Raw genomic sequence first — 11,334 nt, forward strand, 5'->3', positions numbered from 1 at the left:
CAGCCCAAGATGCCATTGCCTTGTGTCCCCCCGGGAGGACACAATCACCCCCGTCAAGAACCACCGCTTTGGGAGGTGTAAGATACTCCGGGCATCACGGGTTGTGCAGTCTCTGTCTTCGGTGTGCAGGCTGTGGTCCATCAAGGCAGCTGTCCTGCCCGAGTGCTGAGTGGCCGTGGATGCTGGGATCGGGGGCCCCAGCGCCAGGCTGTCCCCCCACAGCTCACGTCCCCAGGTATGGCCTCCCCCAGGAACAATGTTGGCTTTAACCAGACCGGCTGGACCACCCCACCCCCCAGCATGGTGCACTTTAATGGGCCACCTTGAAGTCACGGGTCCCCAGGCTTAATTCCCTAAGTCCCAGAGCACTTGCCAGTTTGTGGGCTGGGAATTACTTTGTCTGGGCCACTCAATGCGTAGATTCAGGGCAGGAAACCCTGCACCTGGTCCTGAAGAGGTTACGATTTTGGGGAAACACACACAGAGATACATGCCCATTATTAAAGTGGTGCAGTTTAATCTAGATCAGCCAACTTCATAGATACAGAACGTAAGGTGGGGGGTGGGGGCTGGAGGGACCAGGGACTGGGGACGTGGACGGAGAGTTGGTGTTTCACGGGGACAGAGCTTCAACCTGACGATGAGAAAGTTCTGGACACAAATGGTGGGTCTGCCTGCACGACCAGGCGAATGTCCTCAATGCCAGCTTGCCGTGCACCACAGGAGGCTTAAAACGGCGAATTTCGTGCTCTAGCTTGCCACACGGAGAGAAAAGTTAACATAAATTGCCATGAGGACGCTGAGGGAAGTAACTCCGACAGAGGAAGGCAAACACCATATGGCCTCACTTGTCGGTGGAATTCAGAAGAAAACACAGCAACGACCAAGGTCATGGATGCAGAGGACAGAGCTGTGGTGTGCAGGCGTGGGGGTGGGGTGGGGGAGATGGTGGTCAACAGGCCACAAACTTCCAGGCGTGAGTGGACTGAGTCCTGGGGCTTCGTGTTCAGCGTGGCGATTATGGCGAACGGCACTGTGTCGTATAGTTGAAAGTGGCTAAGACATCAGATCTGAAATGTTCCCAACGACACCAACAAAAAGTAACCGGGGCGAGGCCGGGATGGGTGTGTGTGTGTGTGTGTGTGAATTAGCTCAGTTCGGTTGTCACTGCACAATGTGTGTGTACATCAAATTAGCACGTTGTACAGCTTCAACGTGTATAATTTTGTCAATTATAGTGTCAGAAAGCTGGAAATGAAATAGAATAGAATAGAATAGAACAGAGTAGAATAGAGTAGAATAGAATAGAAGAGTAGAATTGGATATAACAGAATAGAGAATAGAACAGAACAGAATAGAACAGAATACAGGATATGATAGGATCGAATAGAAAGAAGAGAAGAGAAGAGAAGAGAAGAGAAGAGAAGAGAATAGACTTGTATATAACAGAATAGAGACTAGAATAGAACAGAATAGAATAGAACAGAACAGAATACAGGATAGGATAGGATAGGATAGGATAGGACAGAATAGAATTGTATATAACAGAATAGAGACTAGACTAGACTAGACTAGACTAGAATAAAACAGAATCGAACAGAATACAGGATAGGATAGGACAGAATAGAACAAAACACAACAAGGCAAAATCCACAGGGCGACGCATATCCCACAACCGTGAGCAGAGACCCCCAGTCCCTTGTCAAGCCCCCCAAACGAGGAAGCCCACGGAGGTCGCCCTTTCTGGGGGTGCTCGGGTCGGGCTGCTAGCTGCAGCCGGCAGGGAGCCCCGTCCTGCCTAGAACGGCATCGTACAGGCCCCCGGTCCTCCTGTACTGCACGTCCCGGAAGCCGGCAGGGCCCAGGAGCGCGAGGTACTGGGCAGGGGTCCTCTCCCGGCCCTCTGTCTGCACGAGCATGTTCAGCGAGTACAGCTGTGTGGTCAGAGGGCCCCGGCCGTCCGCGTCCAGGAGGCTTTCAATCACCAGGACAGCGCCCCCTGTCACGGGGACAGGCGGCCGTGAGCAAGGGACAGGGACGGGCCGGCCTGAGGACCGCCCCCCTCCTCCCCGGCTCCTGTCCAAGCCCCCAGCCCCTCTGAGTCCCCTGCCGCCCTGGGTGCCTTATGTCCTCATCGGGGCCCGCACCCGACGCCCCCCGACCGACCCCCCCGGGCACCAGCCAGGTCTCCACCAGGCAGGAGAAGAGCATGTGCACAAAGTGACCCCCGCCCGGCCACACGGGGGTCCAACCAGGAGAGAGCTGTGCACCACGAGAGCCTTCGACTTCCCGCGGGTTGAGGTGCGATGCGTTACAGGACGGGTATGCACGCCACGGGGGTTCAATGAGTGGCCTGACCCAAACCAGACCGCGGCAACACGGCCCCTGAACGGGGTCCCCACTCTGTGCGGACACGTGGCCCCACGAGCTACCTGGTTTGCAGGCCCGACGGATCCTCGCCAGCAAACGGGCACATCGCCCGTCACTCCAGTCGTGCAGGACCCTCGCCAGGATGTAGAGCTCTGCCTCCGGAAGGGGGTCTTCGAAGAAATCTCCTGCGGCACGGGCAGGTGGCCTGGGGTCAGCGCACGACAGCCCCGCCGGACGAAAACAACACCCAGCATGGCAAGGTCACCTGGGCCGTGGCACACGGTCCCCAGGGGTTCCCAGCTGCGACCCCAAAACCCAGCCCTGGTGCAGAAAAGTCGGCAGGGTGTTTGGGGCCCCTCTCTGTCCCTTCGTCCTTCGGACGCGGGACACGGTTTTCATTTCCATCTTCTTTGCGAAGGTCACGAGCACACAGGTCCCTAAGCACGGATTTCAGGACGCCCCAGCCAACCGGTCGGAGACTCCCATCGCGGATGCCCTGGGCCGTAGAGGGTCGACCGCACGGCCGGATCGCGTCCCAAGCCTAAGATTCACAGGTCCCGGGCGGCCTGGGGGCGCGTCTCCGGGTCCCCGTGCACACGCACAGCACAGGCGAACCCACCTTCCCAGAAGCGGATGCGGTCGTCCTCCAGGAATGAGAAGTGCTCCTTGGCCGCGCGCACGACATCGGGGGTGTCGAAGACGGTGACCCGACACCCAGGGTACAGGGCCGTGCACTCCTTGGCCAGAGCCCCGGAGCAGCCTGCAGGTGACCGGGAACAGACGACGGGCCCCTCGATGCATCCGGGACCACACCCCAGGCAGCTCGGCCCAAACCGGCGAGCCTCCAACCTGCCCCCAGAACCTGCGTCTCCCGGGGGGCTGGTGCGCAGTGACGCGGGCTCGGACGCGAACGCAGCGCGCCACGGTGAGGGCAAGAGCGTTTGCTCAAAAGGCACAGAGGGTCGGCAGACCCTCGCTGCTAACGCCTGGACCTCACCTGAGCCCCACGTCCGCACCCTGTGTGGACAGGACAGCCCCCCGGCCAGGCCCCGGACCGTGTTCTGCGTGCACCTGCAGGCACCTGGGAAGCTCGCCCCCTCCACTTTCCGGCAGCCGAGCGCCGGCCGCACCCGCGCCCCGCTGAGCCAGGCAGCGTCTGCACCTGCGTGGCCCGTGCACGGGAGGGATCGGCGTCCCTGGGAGCACAGATTGTGGGTCCCGCCCGCAGGCCCCGGGTCAGAGCCACAGAGGGCAGGTTGTGCTCGGGGAGGAGCTGACGTCCCCACAGGTGCACGTGAACGGGACGCTTCCGCCCCGACCCTCAGTGGGACTCCCACCGTATTGCTTCGTGGGCTCGCAGGGCCCCAGTCCCGCGCGTGGCGCCCCCGCTCACCGCCGACGTCGCAGATGAGCCGGAACGGAGACAGGTCGAAGGCCTGCAGCACCGCTCTCCCGCTGACGCTCCAGACGTCCTGCAGACCGCGCATGAACTGCACACGCTCGCCCTCCGACCTGCACGCAAAACCGGCTGCTCAAGGCCACGCCACAGCCCGTGCGCCCATCGCGGACAAGGCAGGGCTCCGAGCAACCAGCCGTGTGCCACAGGCGGGTCGGGAAGGCGCGCGTGCGGGCATCGACGTGTGCGCGTCCCGGACAGCGCGTGCTGTCGGGAGCCTCTGCTCGGCCGCCCAGCAAACCCACCTGAGGTCACCTGCTGTGGGGCTGAATGTCATGGTCCTTGGTCTCTGGAAGCCACTATGGGGACCCATTGCCACCAGAATCGGGGTTCTGCTGGTTTGAATTCAGGGAGCTCAGGAAGGTGTCCCACACCCCATGTGAGAGGTCATCGGGTCCACACACCCTCGGGCAGTGGCCCAAACAGTGAGAGTCGAGGGACATGGGGACAAGGGTGGCCAAAGAAGCAGGGGTCTTGGAAGGACAGGAGGGGAGCGGAGGCACAGCCCAGAGGACTTCCCAGCCCCTGCCTGTCCTTCTTTCCCGGCCGTTAGCCACCCGGGAACCCTGGAAACAGCCACTGGGGCATCAGCAGCTCAGAACTTCAACACCAGACCCCACGTCCACACCACACCCGTGTCCAGACTGGAGCGAACCCACTACCTGCGTAAGTCTGCCCCAAGTAAAAAGTGTGCCTCATTTTTGCACATCACTGATGCTGGGCATCAAGCCCTGTGAAGGGACGGACAGATTCCCACCTGCTCAGGAAACTCACCAGCACAGACATCACAGCAGCAAAGTCGGCTGCTTTTTTTTGCTTTGTTTTGTTTTGTTTTAAGTATCAACTTGCTTCTGTTTGGCTCTGTTGGAACATGGATTCAACCCCGTGAGGATGTGTGACGTAAACGTCATCCTGTAAGCGGCCACGTGGGGCCTTACCTGTAGATGGCCGTGAAGAGCTCATCGGAGGGAACCCCAAACGCCTCCTGGTACCGGTTCTTGCCATCCCTGCAAACAGGCAGGACGCGGTCACCCAGGGCCTGACACAGTCGGGGAAACCAGCAGGCACACACAAGGGGTCGAACTTCCCACCTCCCGTCACAGACAGAACGCACAGGGGACAGAACTCAGTGACCAAACGTGGGCACGGACCCCCTTCGGGTGCAGAACACACATATGTCCAGGGCCACAGGCCACACGTGTAGCCTGGCTTTGCCGTGTGAGCGAGGAAGGACAGGATCTAACGACCGCGTAAAGGGAGCAGGAAGTGATGTGCGATTGGGCGATGCTGAGGCCAGAGGACTTGTCGGCCGCCATCTGGGGACAAAGGGCCAATGCTATGCTATTACCAATGCCTATCAGTATCTGTCACATACCTATACCTATTCATCAATATCTGTCTATTAATATCTATCAGTATCTATCTACTATTGATCTACCTCCCTATCCATGCATCCATCCATCATATGTATGTATCTATGTATGTATGTATGTGTCTATCATCTATCCATCCATCCATCTACCCATCCATCCATCATGTCTGTCTATCTATCTATCTATCTATCATCTATCTATCTATCAATCTATCCATCCATCCATCTACCCATACATCATATCTATCTATCTATCTATCTATCTATCTATCTATCTATCCATCCATCCATGTATCCATCCATCCATCATGTCTGTCTGTCTATTTATCTACCCATCTATCCATGATGTCTGTCTATCTATCTATCCATCCATCCATCCACCCATATATCATATCTATGTATCTATGTATCTATCTATCTATCCATCCATCCATCCTTCTACCCATCCATCCATCATGTCTATCTATCTATCTATCTATCTATCTATCTATCATCTGTCTATCTATCTATCTATCTATCTATCTATCCATCCATCCATCCACCTATCCATCCATCCATTCACCCATCCATTATATCTATCTATCTATCTATCTATCTATCTATCTATCTATCATCTATCCATCCATCCATCTACCCATCCATCCATCACATCTATCTATCTATCTATCTATCTATCTATCTATCTATCTATCTATCCATCCATCCTTCTACCCATCCATCCATCATGTCTGTCTATCTATCTATCTATCTATCTATCTATCTATCTATCCATCCATCCACCCATACATCATATCTATCTATCTATCTATCTATCTATCTATCTATCTATACATCCCTATATCTATCCATGATCCATCATATCGATGTATCTAGCTATCCATCCACCCATCTATGTATCTATTATCTACCCACCTACCCACCCATCTGTCTATTTCAGCAGTTTCCACTTGCAGGTGATTCTGTCCCCAAGAGGCACTTGAAATGTCGGGACATTTTTTTTATTATCATAATTGGAATGATTGTACCAACACATGGTGGGAGAAGACCAGGGACACTGCTCAACTCCCTGCACAGCCCAGGACGCCCCACCTCAGACTCTGGTCCAGCCACAGACGCCCCCAGTGCCAACCCCAAGAATAGTTGTGGGAGCAGTATCTTATTGTACACCCCCTTCCCCACTTTGCTTCCTCAGCCCAAGGCCCTTTCCCTGGGCACCACTGAAGATCAAGGACTTGTCATCAGGACAGATTAGCACTACGTGAATTACGTCGGTTAGGACCAGGGGGTTTCTCACACCTGCTCTGGACCCCAGACCCAGCAGGGTTGCATTTGATTCTAAGGGAAACCTGGCAGTTCAACTGCACAGATGCCCTGAAACCAGCCTGCAGGGAACCCTGGGGCCCCGTCCACGTCGCCGACCCCTCACCCACCTCACGGCCTGGGCCAGGTGGCCCCAGCACAGGTACGTCGTCCTGGCCAGGTACAGAAGCATGTTGCCCTGGTACTTGGGACTGGCCCTGACCAGGTAGGTGCTGGAGAGCTCTGTGTTTTGATATAAAGCTGCAAAGAAACACAAAGAATAGGTTGGATTCTAAGTCAATGTCATGTGCCCAGAGGCCACCGTGCAGCCTTGAGACAAGTCCCGGCTGCGAGCTACCCCCTCCCTGCACGTCTGTAAAGTGCCAATCCCTGAGCGTGCGTCCTTCTCTCCTGTCCTGGGAACCAGGGTTCACGAATCTAGCATCCTAAAAATGGACAGAACGAGCAACATACAGCTAAAATCTTGAATTTTGCCAAGTAAGGACATTAAAAGCAAAACAGAACCCACCATCACCACATTTCATAAGAGAGAAGCCATCTCAACACCAAAATAAGGATATAATGTCATATCGAATGGCAACTCTTTAACGGGATAGATATAGTTCGATTGAGAATTACTCCCTTGTGGGCGATTTCCCCCCATTTTTCACTTGCTCACTGGATAACTCGTGAGGGTAGCAATGCATGCACCAGCCCTTGGAGACCCCTAGAATGCGGTCAGCAAAGTACAGCCTGGGCAGTAAATGTGGCCCACTGCTTGTGTGTGTAAATAAAGTTTTATTGAAACCCAGGCACGCCCACTCATTTACATAAAGCCTCCTTGAGCCCAAAGCTGCTTCAACATGTCCTACACGGCTGGAAATACTTATTCTCTGGTTCCTCATGGGAAAACTGTGCCACGTACGTATTGAAATGCCAAGCCGGCTTACCTTTTCCTCTGCTCGTCTCCACCTGAAGCAGCTTCAGGGACACACAGGTGTCCAGCAGGAGCTGTGTCCCATGGGAGCTGGTGCCCAGACGCACAGCCACTGCCGCTGAGCCCAGGGGCTCCGGGGCCTCGGAGAGGAGGTCAAACACACCCAGCTCACAGGCGGCAAACAGAACCTCGGAAACAAGGGGCCAGCGGTGAGCGAGCGTCCTGGGGACCACACTCACAGAAGCGCGGGGAGGCAGGGATGTGATTTCAGAGGACACAGTGCTGCCATGGAGAACGCTATGGCCGTTCCTTAAAAACTCAGACACAATGGTTGTGGAAACCAGGAGTTCTGCTTCTGCGTGTGGACTCCAAGGAATTGTAAGTGGACCTTGGAAAAGACACTTGTGGATCTGTGCTCACCGGAGCGTTATCCACGGGAGCCAAGATGTGGAAGAACCAAGTGTCCACGGATGGATGGAAGGATGAGCAGACTGTGGTCCATGCACACAGTGGACTGTTAGGCAGGCTTGAAAAGGAAGGACGTTCTGCAACAACGTGCATGGACCTTGGGGACGTGATGCTCAGTGACACAAGCCAGACACAGAAGGACAGATCCTGTGTGATCCCACGTATATGGCGTCTCTAAACAAGACACATCCGCAGAGACAGAGAGTAGATGGTGGAGACAGGGGCTGGGATGGGGACGGGGAGTCAGTGGTTCATGGGGACACAGCTTCAGTTTGGGAAGATGGAAAGTTCTGGAGATGATGGTGATGATAAGTGCAAAACAGTGAATGGGCTCAGAGCCACTGATCTGTGCATGCAAAACAATTAAAACAGTGAACTTTGTGGTATTTCTATTTTAAAACAATAACATTTTCAAAAAAACTAAAAATTAAAAAAAATTTTAAAAATAAAAACAATAACATTGTCAAATTAAATTTTAAATCGAAACCTCCAGTTAATTTTTTAAATTGAAAACAAAAAAGTGTTTAAACAGAACTTAAACAAATGTTTGAATATGTTAAATTAATATTTTAAATACTAAGGTATTTAAATATTTGAGTAGAGTACATAAAACAAATAAAATAAATAAAATTTGAATAAATAAGTATTTTAAACAGAACACAATCTAGTACGTGAAACAAATAAATAAAATAAAAAATTACACTCAGGCTTTGTCTCCCTCTGTCTCAAAAATAAATAAACATTAAAAATTTTTTTAGGGGCGCCTGGGTGGCTTGGACGGTTAAGCATCCGACTTCGGCTCAGGTCATGATCTCACGGTCCATGAGTTTGAGCCCCCCGTCGGGCTCTGTGCTGACAGCTCAGAGCCTGGAGCCTGTTTCAGATTCTGTGTCTCCCTCTCTCTCTGCTCCTCCCCTGTTCATGCTCTCTCTCTCTCTGTGTCAAAAATAAATAAAACGTTAAAAAAAAAAATTAAAAAAAAAATTGTTTTAATTAAAAAAAAAGGGGCGCCTGGGTGGCTCAGTCGGTTAAGCGTCCAACTTTGGCTCAGGTCACAATCTCACGGTTCGTGAGTTCAAGCCCCGCGTCGGGCTCTGTGCTGACAGCTCAGAGCTTGGAACCTGCTTCAGATTCTGCGTCTCCCTGTCTCTCTGCCCCTCCCTGACTCACACTCTGTCTCAAAAATAAATAAACATTAAAAAAAATTAAAAATAAATAAATAAAACTCATTAAAATATAAAATAAAGTAAGATGAAATAAGGAAAAGAAAAAATTAAGTTAAATTTAAATACAAAATAAGGAACAGGAAAAATAAATTAGAATAAAATAAAATAAATAAATAAAATAAAATAAAATAAAATAAAATAAAATAAAATGAACTAAAGTGTAATAAAATAAAATAAATAAAATAAAACATAAGAAAACAAAATAAAATAAAATGGAACGAAATAAAACAAAACAAAACAAAATAAAGTAAAATAGAATAGAATAAAATGAAATAAAATAAAATGAAATGTAATGAAATAAAATAAAACAAAGCAAAACAAAACAAAATAAAATATAATGAAAGGAAATATAATAAAATAAATAAAATAAAATAAAACATAACAAAACAAAACAAAATAACATAAAATATAATGAAATGAAATATAATAAAATAATATAAATGAAATAAAATAAAACAAAACAAAATACAAGGAAATGAAATAAAGTAAAATGAAATGAAATGAAATAAACAAAACAAAATGAAACAAAATAACATAAACTAAAATGTAATGAAATGAAATGAAATAAAATAAAATAAATAAAACAAAATAAAACATCGCAAAACGAAACAAAATAAAATAAAACAAAATAAAATAAAACAAAACAAAATAAAATAAAACAAAAAATAAAATAAAACAAAAGAAAATAAAACAAAAAATAAAACAAAAGAAAATAAAACAAAACAAAACGAAATAAAACAAAAAATAAAATAAAACAAAAGGAAATAAAACAATATAAAACAAAAGATAAAATAAAATAAAACAAAACATAAAATAAAACAAAACCAAACAAAATAAAATAAAACAAAAAATAAAATAAAATAAAATAAAAAAGTAAAATAAAATAGAATAAAACAAGATAAAACAGAAAACGAAACAAAACCAAACCAAATACGAATACGCTTCCACTGTGCACTGGGGAGCACCTGTTCGTGCCGCTGGGGGGGGGGGGGGGCGCTGTGGGGTCGACCAGCTGTCCAGGGTGTCGCGATCCAGCGGACGGGCTGGTCCTCAGGGCGGGTGAGGGCCAGGGCTGGGCGGAGGGCGGCCCGGAGCAAGCAGGGCGCGACGAGCCCCTCCAGCGGCTGGGCAGCCCGCAAGGGGGCGCCCGAGCGGCTCTGGGGTACCGCCTCCCGCCGTCCCCCCCCCCCCCAACCCCGTCTGGCTCCACAAGATGCTCAATAAACCGCCCCCCCGCCTGCCCCGCCGTCGGGCCCGGAACAGCATCGCCCCGCAAAGAAACAGCCTGGGACCCGTCCTGGCAAAGACACAGCGTCAGAAGGAAGCTTCACCCTTTGCGTCCCGACTCTCAGCAGCGACCTTCTCTGCAAGGGGGCCTCAGGGCCGCGACGCCTGTCGCTTGTGTTGTGCCCACGGCTCCGTCTGGGGACCTTCACAGCTCGTGCCTGCAAGTGCTGCGCAAAGTCTTCCAGGAACCGTCAAATCATCGCCGCGTTGTGCTTTCCCTCTTGCACAGTGTTTCGCATGGGTGCAGGGCCGGGGCGACCTCGCTGACAGTGGCCACTCACGTCCCACGTGGGCACATGGCCCTTGGAGACAGGCGGGACCCACAGCATGGTCACCGCACACGGATGACGAGCGCCGGCTCCACACGTGCCAGGACGCGAATAGCGGTAGGTCCGCCTGCGTCCAAGTCGAGCGTCGAGGCTACAGGTTCCTCCCGCACTGAGCTCACTGCACAGCCCCAAAGAGGCCCGCGGCCGAGGGGACCGGGGGCCTGTCGTCATGCTGTGTTACCTCGTACCCTGTGATGAGGGTCCTACCAAGTGTTGTGCGTGAAGCCAGGGCTTCCGGGCCTCAGCACGGCGGACATCGGGGGCCGAAGACCCTCTGGGACCGGGCGTGCTGTGCACCGTAGGGCGATGAGCAACGTCTCTGGTCTCCACCTGCCACAGGCCAGGGGCGCCCCCATCCCGGCTGTGACAATCAAAAACGTGCCCAGACACTGCCAAGACTCTCCTGGGGGTAAAGTTCTATCCATTTATCGACAAGCTCTTTCTATAAAATCCCGTTAAAATCATACTAAATCTGCGCGAGTTTGTACGGTTAGTGCTCTGTTATAGTCACACCGCCTCTTATTTAAGATTGTATCACCTGTTGTCACCCTTTCATTACTTGGTATTCTACTAAGGTTGTGTTAACTAGT

At 51.0% G+C, this 11,334-nt stretch overlaps 1 protein-coding gene across 1 annotated transcript; it reads right to left on the reverse strand.

Annotated features, from left to right (window-relative positions):
- Positions 1-1,504: 1,504 nt before the first annotated feature.
- Positions 1,505-11,100, reverse strand: LOC145714906 (acetylserotonin O-methyltransferase-like). The gene is made up of 9 exons (XM_081794435.1): positions 10,952-11,100; positions 10,697-10,811; positions 7,448-7,844; positions 6,629-6,758; positions 4,765-4,833; positions 3,764-3,882; positions 2,990-3,130; positions 2,433-2,555; positions 1,505-1,999 (listed from the first exon to the last, which is right to left on the reverse strand). Exons 1-9 carry the CDS (start codon positions 11,098-11,100, stop codon positions 1,767-1,769), a joined length of 1,476 nt encoding a protein of 491 aa, XP_081650561.1. The 3' UTR covers positions 1,505-1,766.
- Positions 11,101-11,334: the final 234 nt, after the last annotated feature.

Source organism: Panthera onca, chromosome Y (assembly GCF_046562875.1).
Source record: "Panthera onca isolate mPanOnc1 chromosome Y, mPanOnc1 haplotype 2, whole genome shotgun sequence".
NCBI lineage: Eukaryota > Metazoa > Chordata > Mammalia > Carnivora > Felidae > Panthera > Panthera onca.

Bases quoted from the DNA above. Each gene is read 5' to 3' on its own strand.
- LOC145714906 (XM_081794435.1), bottom strand. From the start codon at position 11,100: ATGGGGGCGCCCCTGGCCTGTGGCAGGTGGAGACCAGAGACGTTGCTC. The intron at 3,883-4,764 runs GTAAGGCCCCAC...TTTTGCGTGCAG, and splicing joins CTCTTCACGGCCATCTACAG to GTCGGAGGGCGAGCGTGTGC. The intron at 3,131-3,763 runs GTGAGCGGGGGC...GGTCACCTGCAG, and splicing joins GCTCATCTGCGACGTCGGCG to GCTGCTCCGGGGCTCTGGCC.